The sequence below is a fragment of the Tachypleus tridentatus genome, chromosome 7 (assembly GCF_004210375.1).
Source record: "Tachypleus tridentatus isolate NWPU-2018 chromosome 7, ASM421037v1, whole genome shotgun sequence".
NCBI classification, from domain to species: Eukaryota; Metazoa; Arthropoda; class Merostomata; order Xiphosura; family Limulidae; genus Tachypleus; species Tachypleus tridentatus.
The window spans coordinates 194,035,754-194,052,661 of NC_134831.1; the positions used below are offsets into that span (position 1 = coordinate 194,035,754).

At 30.2% G+C, this 16,908-nt stretch overlaps 1 protein-coding gene across 2 annotated transcripts in view; it reads right to left on the bottom strand.

Moving 5' to 3' along the window:
- The window catches only part of LOC143257609 (macoilin), a 38,884-nt gene that overhangs the window by 6,342 nt on the left and 15,634 nt on the right, over positions 1-16,908 (bottom strand). For both annotated transcript variants that reach the window (XM_076516592.1, XM_076516593.1), the window contains exons 3-9: positions 15,823-15,949; positions 14,324-14,453; positions 13,713-13,779; positions 13,295-13,403; positions 9,728-10,211; positions 2,824-2,982; positions 1,795-1,974 (exon numbers count right to left, since the gene is read on the bottom strand). In XM_076516592.1, the coding sequence (XP_076372707.1) occupies positions 1,795-1,974; positions 2,824-2,982; positions 9,728-10,211; positions 13,295-13,403; positions 13,713-13,779; positions 14,324-14,453; positions 15,823-15,949 (1,256 nt within the window). The remainder of the gene's footprint in view (positions 1-1,794; positions 1,975-2,823; positions 2,983-9,727; positions 10,212-13,294; positions 13,404-13,712; positions 13,780-14,323; positions 14,454-15,822; positions 15,950-16,908) is intronic.

Sequence of the window (16,908 nt, forward strand, 5' to 3'; positions counted from 1 at the left end):
ATTTATATTAACCAAATGTTCTGACAAAATTTAGGGTTGTATAACAGCATAGAGAAATATCGTTCATAATTTCTACGTCACTATCCATGTGTTTCCTAATTCTACACCTGTGACTTCTTCCCTTTTTAGTTGATAATTTAGTTTGCAGTTCAACATTTAATGCCAGCTTGCAACTCTATACTCCACCTGTCTTGTATGCAATGTTATATCAAGTATGAAGAATGAAAGGAAATAAAATAATGTTAATGTCTTGAAAACAGGGATCAGGAGCTCTAGTATCAGTCAGATTCAAGAATTTCCTTATTTGGCAAATTTAGGTCTTAAGATTTAGCAAAAAAGTGAGTGACAGCTTAAACACTGACTGTACTACAGCTGATAGAAACATGATTTTGCATACTGCTTATATATATTTGCAGTTTTTGAAGAAAGACTGCTACTTAAATGATGTATATAAAAACATGTAGTGTTAACTAAAATAAGTGGTTAAAACAGCAAATCCTTCAAAAGAGTTTGTACATCTGCTGCTAGCAGATAACATGCGACTCTTTTACTGTATGAACCAGTTTAAAGATGACATTTTTCTGGTTGAACAAACATGGTGGGTGGGTGGAAAAATATTATGTTATGCTGTAAGGAAAATTTATAAAATTAATTTTGAATGACCAGTGAGCAAAATCAAAACAGTTAAAATGAAATATGATTAAAAATGAGCACTAACAAGAGATTCAATGTTACAAGGACGTTGATACCAACATTATCCTACAAAAACAATATTTAAGTGGTTAAAAAAGTTTTAAAACTGATCTTATTAATCAACCAATCAGAGTATCCAGCATTAGATGACAAATGATCTAGTGCACAATGTCCTATTACAATGTACATGTGACTTCTAACAATATAAACAACAAAGATGGATTTAAGAACAAAGAACTAATGCCAAATCATAATGTTGTGAATATATCATGTCATATTGTTATTAACTACAAAATATATACATCAGTACTCCCACCCCACTTCCTTAGCATTAAGGTAATTTGGTTTTTGGATTTTCAACCACACAACTTTAGTTTTTTTTAAAGGTATATTTCAAAATTCTCCAACAAAGGTTTCAATAAATATCAAGTAGAAAATGTAAATTAAATGTTTAATACTCTAACTAACCTCCAGACACTGATTGTACAAAACAAAAAATGTTTTGAACAAACATATTAATTGAAAACTATACAAGATTTACTGGCACATCTTTATACAAACAAAAACAAAAACAAATAATGAAAAATTCAAAACTAAAGTTAAGCTACAAGTAGTTTCAAAAATATAATAAAAAGAGGAAGTAGAAAATACTATATGCTACTTTATTTTTTCATACTAATGTGTTTTAATGTTTTATAACTACCGAATTTTTACGAAAAAAGAAATGATACATAACAAAATATATATTAAACTATTCACACTTATAATTTAATTTCTAGTAACAATGTATCTAATTTTACACAGATTTAAGTAAATTCTTAAAAATTCATGTACATTATACTTCTTAATAGTCAGTACAAAAAAGCATGGTTAACTGAGTTAAGGAGCAAACAGTAATTAAAACTGATGGAGTTATTTGTAAAAAATATATATATTATAAATTATGCAAAGTCAGAAGTCCTTTTGGATTATCATGAATATCTTACCTTCAAATCTCCCTTTAGAAACTAGAAATAAAACACTATATCCAACTCCAAATGTCCAAATGCTCTTCAATCCTTTCCTTTAATTAAAGGGTGTATTCAAATGATGATCACTTACTTGACTGCAGTCATAGCAACAGCTCTCGCTGCTGCAGCTTCTTCAGCTTTCTTAGCCTTCCTTTCTGAAGCAAGGGTTGACTCGATGGAGTTACGAAGTTTACGTTCTTCTTGCAGACGTTTCTCGAGCTGACTAATCAACTGTTTGTCCTGCTGTCTAGCAGTCACTAAGTTGTGTAGTCTGTTATGGTAAAAATTAAAATTGATTCAACTAGTCTTAACCAACCCTTTCAAAGACTAATGATTGTTGACAGATCAATGAAAGCATAAAATTTTAAAACATATTGAACATGCTAAGAAGTATAACTTCAAACATAACAAGTTTAAATGTTTAACAATGGCTACTGAGAATCTGTTTGATGCACTTTAAATTCGTAATACTATCAAAATGTTTTGGTCTTCAGAAACAATTGTTTCTTTTGTGTAGTATGTACGAGTCTGATACTCTAAGTTTTTTGTTGTTGTGAAAAGGAAAAAAAACAACATAAATTAATCTAAGTAAACTGCAACCATTTAATACTGTATTAATGTTTTAAATTTCCCATACATTCAAGTGATTTAACAGGCTTCCCAATTATACGTAAGTACCATAATTTTTTAGTAGAACTTGGAAAGTTCCATTTTATCCAATTATATCCCAATTACTTTAACCTAATTTTAAACTTAACATATTTACCTTTATTACTTTGTTACTTTTTTCTCTCTATCTGAAAAATTATGTTACTTAATAAAAAAATATATAATTTCTGTATATTTGATTATATTTTCCAATGTACAACTAACCCTAAATACCAACATTGAAATGAAACCCAAATCCTAATAGTATCACATCAGATTCTTACAAAAAACAACCTTGACATTTTTATCAAACCTACATTTATAATATAGTAAATAATATGGTTTAGTTCAGTAATTTTGCTAAATGTGTTCAAAACTATAAACTTCACTCAAACAAAGATCAAAAATTAACAAGTTAATTGTAACTGCTAAACTTCAAGTTCTATACATACAATCCCTTGTTCATACTCACTTGCTTTGAAGACTTTCATTGTCTTGCTGAAGTTGTGACAGCTCTTCCTTGAAAGATCGTTCTGTCACAGTAAGACTGTGTATTTGAGATCTCAGTTCTTGCTCACACTGTCGGCTAGCTTGTAAATCTGCTTTTAATCGTTTAATATCTGTTTCCAACCTAGTATGCATGGAATAAAACAAGGCATAACTACGTATCTTGTAAAACCACCAATAAAAACCTTAGTCTGAGGACGGTGTGAATGGCTGATGACAAAACATTTTTACTATGTTAAACTTGTAATAACATTTTCTTCATTCCCCATTCAAGCTAATTTGAAACTTAATTGTCTTAAAGTTCATTCTTTATCATCACATTCATCAAACATTGTATGTCTATTTCCACCTTAGTCATGTAAATACTTAGGTATTTGGTATAGCAACCAATAAAGAAATTTAAGTCTACTTTTGGCCACAAGGGTCAGGGAAAAAAAAAAATTTCACAAGTAGGGTAAATGATATGACAACCAACTCAAACATTTAATTTCCATTTTTTGCTCATGACAGATAAGGTATAAAACAATTTTCTTCAAATATACAATAAATACTTTTGATATTCATTTATTTATTTAACAGTTAAAATAGTGGTTTTGGAGAAGTTTGGTAACCATAAAATTAATTGACATATCATTCACCATTATATCATAGCAGGACTATTCCACTGACATGTTCTGAGAGCAGTATCCTATCCCTCTAAGAAACAAACAATTTTTGTTATATTCTTATCACTTTACACTACAGTGCATTTATTTCATTGTTTGTTTGCTTAGGTAGGTAGATATGTTAATCTTTGTTTGTTTTTAATTAGATGTAGTTTGAAGTTTTTGCTTCTAATGAAAAATAAACTTTTTTGGGCTAAGTAAATTAAAAATGAGCAACACCTGAAAAATGAATATCTGTAATTTGTAAGTTAAGGCATACAGAGATGCATACACATTGTGACCCTAAAATTTAAAAATACGAGTAACTCTGTTAGGGCCTTTGCTTATCAAATGAAACTAGAATAGACTTTTTATACAGTAACTGCTATATGATAAATGGAATATTCCAGAAATCTGTCTTAAGTTGGATAAAAAAATGATTAATTACAATTAATTACTTCAATCTTTTGCTCAAACCTTTGCTAAAATGTACAGTAATAACTGAAAGTTTTTCTGTTTTCTAACTCTACGATTTGCTCTTGACTGTGTATGTAGATTCTACCTATCAACCAAAGCAAAAGCAACATTTGCTATTTTAGTATTTAAACATAAAAACAAAATTAGAAAAACATATACAAATAAAACTGGTTAAATAACTAATTTATATGCTAAACTGGATAGCAAGTTTCGTAATAGAGCAGGCAAAAACAATATGCATTTTATTAGGTTAAGGAATAATTCGTGAGCGTTTTTAAATAATTTCATTCAAGCATTACATGCAAGACTATACAATACTTCAATGCATGAACACATTACACCCAAAACATTTATTATGATACTTTATTTAATGTAATATCTAGGTATATAGTATGCATTGTTTTAAACGAAATTGCAAGAAATTAAATGCGAAAAGCAGATGGTGTCGAAAATGCTCGATTTTGTCCACTTGACAGTCCATTTAATGAGCTGAAAATGAAAGCAAATATTAAAGACATATGAAAATCAAACACACCATCTATTAGAGCAAAAAATTATCTACCAAACGACATGAAATATTTTGCGAAAGCGTTTCATTTATGAATATATTTTTTTAACTTGAAAAAACGCTCACGAATTATTGCTCAACCCAATACATACAACAGGTTTGAATTTCACACAAAGCTACATGAAGGCAAAAGCTGTCTCTAGTTTGACATTGAGAGAAGGCAGCTAGTTATCACCACTCACTACCAACTCTTTAACATACAACAACAACAACAAAAGGGAATCATACTGTCAGTATTACAAACATCATGTTTGGTACCTTATAACAGCTCATTCAAGAGCATCTGTGATCTTCATGCACACTTTACAATCTAGAATAATTAGACATCTAGTATCTTCACATGTTAATTTCCACAACATGGTGGAAGTGATACCTTTAAGAATTGTTTTAGTCACCACTGGTGTTATTATTTATATAACTAATTGAACTTTTTTCTTTTTCAAGTTCTACTTGCTTTGAAATAAAACCAGTTACTATTCTTCATGCAACCTCAAATATTTTCAAGTATAAGACCCCAATTTTATCATTGCACACTCTCTAACAGAATGATACCATAATCCTGAAACAAGTTTTAATCAATAATTAAAAAATAATTTGGTCCAGTTTAGTCTCACACCAAACATGTTTCTAACTACGAAGACATTAAGAAGAAATAGATTAATAACCGTAGCCATTACATAATTTCTTTTTCACATTTGTTTTCAAATACAACCAATTTGTAATCTAGTTACAGATAAACTTTTTTAACCCATTGGTTCCTCTGGCTCAGTTTCAACAAAACAGAAAGTGCACATTAATCATTAAAAGGTTAACACTGTACATATCTTTTAACACGAAGTATAAAATAACATGCAATATATCAACTTAAAACATCTAACCTACCTTGGATTATATGGCTACTACCTGCTGTTTGCACCTAAAACATCTAAGCTAACTTCGATAACACAAGGATTAAAGTGCTGTAAACAGCTAAAATATCTAAGCTAACTGAGATTATACTGGTATTATCTGCTATAAACAATTAAAACGTGTAAGCTAACTCTGATGATACAGATACTATACTGCTGTAAGCACCTGTTTGAAATATTAAAACGAAGATTATACAGATACTAACCAGCACTAAACAAATAAAACATCTAAGCTAACTTGGATTATACAGGTACTATCTGCTGTAAACAACTAGAACATCTAAGCTAACTTAAATTATGCAGATTCTAGTCTGCTATAAGCAATTAATACATATTAGCTTAAATTACATATTTTCTATACAGCTGGTATAGGTATTAAAACTAAATTAAAATAAAGTACAAAATTGATGATGACCTAAGAAGGTTGAAATGTTGTTTTGTACTTTATTTTAATTGAAGTTTAATACTAATACCAGATGTCTTAAGAATACATTTTTACTTCACGTGTATTTCTCGTCATCACGAATAACTTACATTATACAGATATTAGCCTGCTGAAAAGAATTAAAACATGAAAGCTATATCAGATTACACAGATATTAGCCTGATGTAAACAATTAAAACATGTAAGCTAACTTACTGTACTTAATTTGTGAAAATAAGACATAAATATACAACTAACTTTGAAATGCACAAATAAATACACTGTCACCAAAATAATCAATAACTTGCTTTGTATTAAACAAACTGGAGACTAAATGTAATAAATATTTGACTGTTTTAATATGGGTTAAGTATTTGTTTCTAGCTATACTTTTGTTGTAACTTAGCAATGAATAAGATTAATACTTTATGTTTTGAGAAAGTTTTGGCATCATTTACTTTTATAAAACATATCATGGCACTATATACTGATAAATACAATCCCACAGCAGAGGTATCTTTAGAATCAAAACCAAAAAAATATAATGAACATATCCATCTATTAGATTTCATCATCATTCTAAAGCCTCTGATGTCTCACATATTTTAAATTAGAACCAGATGATGACATTCAGGACCACAAGTGGTTGACTGCCATGTAAGTTCTACTTCACCAGTAACCTCTTATACCCATAAACAGTTGACACTATTCATTCTACTTTGGCTTTGCATGATTTTACATACTGTCTCTAATATTTGTTAACATGTAGCTTTTGGCCTAACTTTTAGATTTAAATTCATATTTTGTTCAAAAATTAAGCAGATGTACTTCTCTATGAAATTACCAAAACTGTTCATGCAAGTTCAAAACACATGAAATTAAAATTTACAGAATAGTTGTATAATACAATAAGCAAACTAACACAAAGAATGAGACATTGCAAATATTTAAAAATGTCAAGAATACATGAATTGCTTTAGAAAATAAACAATCCACAAATATAATCTTCTCTACCATCTAAGATAACAGTAAAAACCTATCTTGCATTTGTGCAGAATTCTGTATTTTCTAAAATATTTTATTCAAAATATATATGTATCACTTGCATAGACACAAAAGAACAGGAGAATGGCTTGTAAAGTTTTAACATTTCAAAAACTATGAGGAAGAAAATTCACTTACGATAATTTATAGTGTGTTACTAACACTGATGAACAATTGTTGTGTACAAAAACCAGTGTTGGATTTCCCTATAAGCCTAGAGTGGCAAATTTTGAAGGTAGCAATTTTTCAGAATATTATAATAATGAAAATAATAAATATTAAACAGTGTGTATTCATTCTTTTCTTCAATTACACCGTATAAACTACACAAGAGTATGGCAACAAAGTCAATAATGTGTTACTATTACTTATATTAGTCACAGCAGTGCCATGTGACTTTGCTTCTGAACCTGTTTAAGGCCAGAGCCTGTGGGTGGCAAAATAATAAATCTACCTCTACAAGTAACAACACACACAGTGTGCATGATGATCCAAACCAGCCACTGTCAAGTCTGAAATTAGATATGAACTACAACTTTGATTGGCTAATATTACACATCATGCATGACCCAATCAAATGCATCTATAGAATGCATTGTATAAGCCTCGTGATTGCAATTTCCAAGGAAAATTGTTATTACGTCTGCCATATCCATCCAACCTTGTGAGACCTGGTACTATTCTAAATACCTAATTAATACTGGATATAACAGATATAGTACAGTGGACACAATTTTATATGTTTGTTGATTTTTATACATACATTCTCAGAATTAAAGCTAAAATAATAAACTTTTCTCCACAATCATTCAAACGAACATTTCAAGTTGTACAAAGGTTTCATTGATAAGGTTTATCTAATTGTTACCAAAAGCTATATCTTCAATTTTAAAAGACAAATCATAAGAGCACCAATAAAGGTGACCACAATCCCTACCACTGACCCTTAAAGAGTTTGGTCAATGCAATGAACCAAGCCCATGTCTATGAAGTTATCTATACTATAACTGCGAATTACCTATGAGCACTTTCAAGAAATTTGGCAAACTTTCACTGAACATTAAAAACCTGTTATACATTCAAAATATTTTTCAATCAAACATTTGTACTAAAAATTTGTCTATAAACTTCAAATACATTTACTGAGTGAAGCTGAGTGAAAGGTAATTTTCATGCTAAGAATAAAAATACTTCATTTTACAGTTTTCATATTTCATCCTCCTAAATAAAAATCAAGTACTGTTTTTTATAGTAAAATTTATGTACTTGATTCTCAAGTCTGTACAGTTAAAAATTTAAACTCAAATTATCAATGTCATTATTTCATCTAAACTGACTTAAGTATCATTCAGAAAGTTTCAAAAACTTATTTTAATAGTTTTAACTGTTAAACTCTTCACATTTGTTCTCTTTTATAGTTTTATCGTGACTTTCTGTACATACCTAAGAAAATTTCCACTTAAACAAAGCAAAAAATCATAAAAGGAGAAATTAGCTGTTTCTGGGAGTTCGTAACATGTACAGAAAATAGCACATGACATACACGTTGGTTTTGTTGAGCTCTGGAGGTTTAAAAATGTCTTAATGTGTCAGGGAAAGTTGAGAAGTTTATAATTTTTACACTTTAGTTAGTTCTGTTAAAAAAAACAATAAATAAGTAAATACACAAAAATCAAGGGCTTGTAGTTCTCACTGCATGGCTGAACCATTTGCACTTAAGTAGAAATCAAAATCATTCTTTGAGCCTCATCAAATCTTACAAACTCATGTGTTCAAAAATAATTTATGTAGTTCTCATTTTAGATCATAAAAATATATCAAATCACTTAAACAGAATGTTCCAAAACTACAATAGCTCTCCAACCTTTCCAAGTAAGCTGCCAATAGACTTAAAAAACATTCTGCTAAAAGAACTAGTAGTACAACAATAATCACCGAGAGAGAAACTTCTAGTCAATGTCATTACAGAATGTGGACTTGTGTAGAGGAGAATCTGCATTTCCTTTTGATTATATCATTAGTCATGTAAAGTTAAGTAGCAAAACAACCTTAAAAGTCAGAGATGGGGCAGGGACTTCTCTGGTTGGTTTGACAACTGTACCGATGTCTCAGCAGATCAAGAAGGTAGGAGGAGTATATTTTAAATACCTTATTATAATTATGTTTGTGTTTCTAACTGATTAGAAACTGTAGCAGCCCATTTTTGAAGTTGAGAATAAGTTTCTATGCCAACTTTATTTGCAAACACTGATAATAAAATTGTTTACTTTTCAATTTACACAGTAAAATGTCAACATATGCATTTGACAAAACTGTTCTTAAAGGATTAAGTTGAAACATTATTTTAAAATATTTTACAATAATCTGATAACCAACATTTTTCAGTTTTTCTTAAAATGTCAAGAGATTTTCAAACAATGTAACCCATAACACAGCTTTTATCACTCTTCGTAACAGGAAAACATTGTGCTTTTTGTGTACTGATATAAATAGTAGTAGTTTTATGGTAAACCATTATACATGTTGAAATCTTCATTGCTATCTGTATGTAGTTATAAAATACCATGTACAAACATGCTTAAGTAGGGTACTAATATAAATGTTGTGCTTTTTCAATATACATACCACTGTAAAACATTTACCACTACTTCTAGAAATAAAAAAAGGTGTAGAAAGACACTAAAACATATAAAACAATCTATTTTTAGTTATTTCCTTTAATTCTTCAGACTCTGAGGTGTTAAAGATATATTGCAAACATTTTTTTTTTTTAATGAAGTGGACAAATCCAGCACATAACATACTTTAAAGTGTGCTCATCCTTGGCACTGTTTAAAACACTTGATGACAACTCTCGGCTAGAATTGTTCTTCTTCCTTCCACCAGAGGAGGTAATGTTTACATTAGTGACATGATTCGGTGCTGCCCACTTACTGTTTCGAGAGGATATAGTTAGACTACTGGTCTTTGATGTTTTATCTCGCTCGCAACTTTCATCGCTTTCATCAAAATCATTCACATTATTGTCCCTCTTTGACAGATGAGTTTCCATGTACTGGTACTCATGCTTTTCAATAATATCTGAGTTATTATTGTGTTTCTTAACATCGTGAGGATCTAATTCAGAGTATCTGCTGATTGCATTGGGGACATGGCTATGGACACTTCCCCCACTGCTAATCTCTTTCCAAGGAGATCCTCCATTGACACTGGATTTCTTGCCACTAGTTTGGCTGAGGCTACAGTGTCCAACACCATTGGAGATTACTTCCTCTTCATTCTTAGAAACTAGAAAATTAATATCTGGTAAATGTCTCATAAAAAGAAAAAAAGTTCTTAAACAGTCCAAATAAAAATGTCAATATATTTCAGTTTAAATTATAATCCATTTAAAACCTTTTTATTGTGTTATTATTTCTAGCACAAAATCTGACTGCTAATACACTTACATGAGAATACTGTAAATAAATATACATCCTGTAAACCCTTTCAACTTCATGTGTGCCCTCTTTGATTAACATTTTTCACTTCATCTTTAGAAGACTTATCTGTAATCCTTGTAGTAAATGGATAAAACAGTATTTCCAGCATACAATGTAATACACAGGTTTTTATTTTGGTTCAAAATTTTAAATACTGTACCAAAAGTTAATTTTCCTATCACATGCTTAGGTGACATTTTCATTTCATCATTACATTCAGCCAATCACACTCTGCCAAACAATATAAAAATCTACACTTACGAACTTTATTAAGCTCACAAGTTTCTCAAGATTAATAACATTTTACTAAAATATTAATGCATTCATTAAAGCTTATACAATGAGCAATTTCAACCTAAGGTTATTTAAAATATTTGACAATACAACCAGTCACATTTATATATATTTTTAATAATTCACATGCAGCCTGGTAGCTTGTTACTCTAAACTGAAATAAGATGGTAAATTCTACCAACTATTATTTTCATAGTTTATGTAATGACACATTCTTTTTAAGCAATGTTAAACTTTTCATTCTGCTATTCATTTTCTGACCTTTAACCTTTATAGTACAAACAAATTTTTAGAGTTAAGATATATCTCAAGCTGCATTTGTTGAATGAAAAAAAAAACGTCTTAATGTCCGTCATTTCCAGTTGCAATTTTTCAAAGAAATCCTTCTCATCAATCATTTCCAAATATAAATCATACACAGTTTATGTGCAACAGCCAGACTCAATAAAGAATCTTCACCAGTATGACTCCAGTACATATACATTTCATATTTATGTATTTTTCTGTCCAAGTTCTGCTCCTACTTTATAATTGAAAAATACATAACAATTAGAAGAAAATCTATTGCTAAGTTTCAAGAAGACAAATTACCTGAAAAGCTAAAGTGTGACTTCAACTTTAATGCCTTCTTATTTGTGTGTGTAAATTTTATTTAAATGTCATGTGGACATTTCATGCCTCACACAAGCCCTCTGGTGCTCAACTGAGAGAAAAACTACAAACCTTCAGAAAATTCTTCAGTGAAAAACTGAGAGAAATATGAAACAAAAAAATTGCAGTTTACGGGATTTATCATCATCAATGAGAAACCACTTCCACACAATATTTCTGACCAAACTACACTGAATTGAAACTATGGTCTCATCGTCCCAATTTCAGATACTTTGCCTGAGCATACAATTCATGATACCTTTATGGTAAAGGAAAGTGAAATACAACAATACACTTCTACAGGTTCTCGACTGATTGAAGCAGGTTTTCCTCACAAAATTTCTAGATCTTTGTATTGAAACCCAATTTCTAGTGTTATAAGTTCACAAACTTGCCACTGTGCCACCAGGGGAATAATTTTGTTTATCAGAATGGTAACAAGTTTCTGTACTCAGAACCTTACAATATAAAAGTGACTGAAATACATGTATCACAGGTGGATTGATATTTAATACTATGAATCTGTGAATTTTTGTTCTATGCCCACAGTTTTTTCTAGTGCCTTCCAAATTTTACGAAGAAAAACTGAAACTTGTGAGCTATGGGATAGCATTAACTTAAGGTCCAGAAAGTAAAAACACTTCACACTAAGGGTAGTAAAAAAACAACAACCCAATGAACAAAAACAAAGGTATGAATTTCACCATTATATTAACTAGCAGAGACACTGTCCTTCAAACAGCTGTTTAAGCTAATATTTACTAATCATAGTGTTTGTACCTCACTGAAAGAATACTATCAGACCAGGCTTCCTTATTTTGTTTGTAGTAATTAAAATTAAATTACACATTTTAATTCTGTAGAGGTTAAAAACAAATAAACATTAGATATTATAAGTTTTGTAATAATTAAAACTTAAGTTACAAAAGTACAAGATATATAAGCCATATATGTGTTAATACTGTAGTTACTAGTAGAAATGTCACCCAATATCACTTCTGATTAGTTTGTCAAGGATCATTGATTGACTGCAATCTTTAAGTCTTGGTATAGATTTTTCTGTTGGATTCAACACAACTTTGACTGGGCCACTTCAGGACATTCACTTTCTTCTTTTGAAACCACTTCAGTGTGGCTTTGGCCTTGTGTTTCAGATCATTATCCTGCTATGTCCATTTATGACCCACTTTTAGGTTCTTTACTGATTGAAGCAGGTTTTCTTCACAAATTTTCTAGATCTTTGTACCACCCATTTTTTCTCAATCCTAACAAACTTCTCAATCCCTGCTATTGTGAAGCATCCCAATAACACAATGCTGCCACCATTATGCTCGACAGTAGGGATGGTGTTGACTGAGTGATGTGCTGTATTGGAATTACTCCAGATGTAACACTTTGAATTCAGACCAAAAAGCTCAATTTTTGTCTCATCTGACCATCTGAGATTTAAGATAATTATTTTTCAGTAATGACTTATTTACTGCAACTTGCCCATACAGGCCTGCTTTGAGTAGGGACCAGGATATTGTTGATGTATGAACACTGACTCCCTTTTCATACATGGAACCTTCTAAATTGTTTTATATCACTGTTGGCTTCCCTAATCAGTTTTCTGCTTGCCCATTTACGTAGTATGAAAGGGTGGCCTGAATGGATAGTGATATGGTAGTATGAAGTATTTTCCACCTTTTAATTAGAAATTCACCACACTCAAAGCAATACTTTGAAAATCTAACTTATTTACATAATAACAACAGTTTTCTTTAGCTTTCTCAGTTTGAAAAAGATTGTGTAGATTCTAACTATAAATTCCTATTTGAAAGTTTCATGACTGCAAGCTCAAATGGCAACAAAACTTTAGTAGTTAAATATATTTGCAAGGCACTGTAGTTATGCTGCTCTTCTGTTAATATAAAATTGGCCTGTACCTCCCACTTAACTTACCCTTATCTGACGTGCTTCCTGACATTAAACTAGGAGCTTCTGCTGGCAAAGCTTCTTGTAATAACTGTATATAAAACTTGTTTTCTTTTGCAACCTCCTTTTGCTTTCGCTGTTGGAAAAAAAAAGGATACTATTCAGAATAATTATCTTTTTTACCATTTACAATTCATAATAATCTCATACATTACATGCAAATACTTTGATTTTGTTTTCAAAATAATTAACCACTTGCAACAGATGAGAATGAACTACAAAACTGCTACTCTTAACATGTATAAGACTTAAAGGTTCTAACAAGAAAAAATATTATTTTTATTCAATTACCACTAATTCAGCTGTTATACAACTGAGTTATTACACATTTCAGTAAATTATTTCCTATTACAGAACCAATAACATGTAAATGAACTATACTCACCAACTTCATTGTATAACCGATATAGCTTTTACACCCAAATCCCAACGTAACAACAGGATAGCCAATGCTGAAAAGTAACAAAAAGTTTACGTGTATATACACATTCATTTCTCTACATTAAAACTACTAGACTTTCAAATTATTGTGTATAAACACAACCTTCAGAGACAAAAAGAATTTTTGACTCATTTTTTTGGTGCCCTAATAAATTGGGCAGAACATTTATAATTACATACAATAACCAACATGAAATGCATCAAACACAGGTGATGTCACCAGAAATGTGATTCTGTGTCCCTGTTCTTTTCCATCCATCTCCATCTCCGTTTTTTAATTTTTTCTATAATTTTAATAGTACCACCTTAATGAAAAATATTCTGTCTTGACTGAAATTATATAGTTTCATCCAAGAAAGTAATTTAAGCCTAAAGTTTTATGAAATTGTTGACATTTTGTATTCACAGAACAGAGGCCCCAATCCACAACTATTGTTCTACCACATTCATTAGAAATTTCAAAATTTTCTACTGCCATAGATTTATTACCAGTGTGGGTCCAATTAAGATACAGATTTAGCATTAACACCACACTAATAGGAAATGGTTACTCACCAATGTGCTGCAAAGGGTCTACATAGATCTAAATGAAAAGGAAGATTTTTAAGTTCTTTGAGCCGCACGGAAGCTTCTATATACACAAAGAGAAGCCAAAGGGATATTGTCGGAAGACAAATTCCTCGCTCTAAAAAATTAAAAGAACACCACTTCCTGGTGAACAATGACTACTATCATTAATAGTTACAATGAAAAATATATCAGTCATTACTGACATGCTGACATTTCATATAAAAGTTCTTAATTTATCTTAAGGTAAAGATAATGTTAATAAACATTAATATCAATGCAAATAGTTGACAATAAAGAAAGACATCATTGAAAAATACTTTTAACAATTAATGCCAAGATTTTCAGTGATAAACAATCAGTTAAACTGGCAATTTTTTATAACTCAGAAGTCATAATGAGAAAACAAAAATTACTACTTTTGTGGTATTCATCCATAAGGAAACAGATCACTGAAACACAAAAGTGTGTTCTTCATGTATTATATTAATTGATTAAACTTCAAATCTGCATAAAAAGTGAATAACAACTAACAAACTACATTTAATCAGCTTCCTTTATGCCAAGTTTCAATTATATATTTATCATGACACCATAATGGTGAGGTAACAGAACAGCAGCAGGACTGTTTATGATGTTTAACCGTAATTATTGTTTATATTAAACAACGAACATATTCAATGAAAAATAAATAAAAAAAACTAATACCACATGCACAAGTTGGGGAGGGGGAAATCACAACATATCAAACAAATTTTGACTTGAAATTAGATTTAAAATACTTTCTCCAGCCCTACATGGAACTCAAAAACATGCTCAGATTGTCAAAACTAGCTTCTCTAATTTCAAGTCTTCTAACAGTTTGGTTCAATTTAGTGTATTTTTCACTAGATAACTATATTCACATTCTTTCAAAATTAAATCTAAACTTTTAATGTTCACTTTGAAGAAAAGGGAACAAGTAATCTAAATAAGTTTTTAGTTTTTCCTATAAAAACAGAAACCCTTGAATTTAATGATGAAGTTCTAAAACAGAATGTTATTTATTTTGTTTTCATGATCCGCTGTGAGACATAAAATATTTACAGATATCTTGATTAATGTTTACACAGACCTTAATTTATTGAACACAATTATTGATATTATTACTTAGAACCAATTTGCAAGTCATTTTTATTCACAGCATTTTTCAAAATGTAAGAGTTTGCATGCAAGTGAATTTGTGATTATTATTAATCATAACTGATGTTCATGAACAAATGCATTTTAAGAAAACTTTCAATAGCAATTAACAACAAATACTGTTGTTAACTCCAAAACAAAGGTACCTTACATTTATTTAATTGATAAACTACTAAAATTTTTTGCAGTTAAAAATCCCTTTAAAATTTTAAAGTTTTTAAAGAAACTATTTATACTTATAACTTTAAGAAATCAATGAAATCAACAACATACAAAACTTGTATGCTCAAGGAATGAGAAAATACCTGTGTGCCAAACATACTGTACCCAAACATATGTACTGGCTGCAAAAAACAACCAGTGAACTGGTATAAAGAGAAAGCATATCATGTCGGACGTCAGGGCAATAAACACAAAAAATACGGAGAAGGCCTGAAAAAAAAATTAAAACATAGATACTTTAAGCAACTCTTGAATCACAAACAAGTATGTTACACATGATAATGTATTAATAAAATGGGCAGAGACACTCAAGAAATCCTCTATTCCCTCACAGAGCACACACATAACCATTTACTAAGAAAAAAACAGATTTTTGATACCTCAAAATTACACCTCAATGAATTTTAATATGTCAAATTTCTTAATGGATCACAGTAAAGTAGTCAAGAAGTTTAATCAGAATGTAATGAACAAAATATATACAGTAAAACTTGTCTAAGGCGGAATTGCATGGGACCGAGTAAAATTTCCGGCTTAGACATAATGAACATTTATTTCCTTAATTATATATAATGTTTGAGTGGAATGTTATACTTGCTTGACTCAAGGGATGTAAGACATTTGTAAGTAAAGTTATTATACTGTTTATACTATATTTGTTAGAATAAGAACAAAAATAGACATTCAAAATGTACACAAAATCTTAATAAAATTTATTTGAAGAAAGTGTCCAATTTCAACTGTCTCGTTTTTGTAATGAGCTTTCTCATGTAGTTAAAAGAGAACATCAATTCTACGGCCTTTTTGTGAAGTTCATTTTCCCCCTTCATTTTTACAAACAATATGATAGCATTAATACAACTTAACACTTGCGAGAAAGTAGAAATTTCTATTTCCTCACTATCTTTTCTATTTTGTTCATCTTCTGAATCTCTCACACTGTTACCATCTTGTGATTTTCTATAGATTTCAAATAAATTTCAACAATTTCTGTTAAAACATTTTTATCAACGTTCACAAAACTTTACACGTTCACAAAATCATGTGCATCAATCTCCTCAATCAATTGGGTTTCACTAGAATTGTCACAACAAACAACTTCTCCACAACCTCTGCCATTATCAAGAATAAATCCACAGTTTTGAAAGCACTTTATTATGCATTCATCT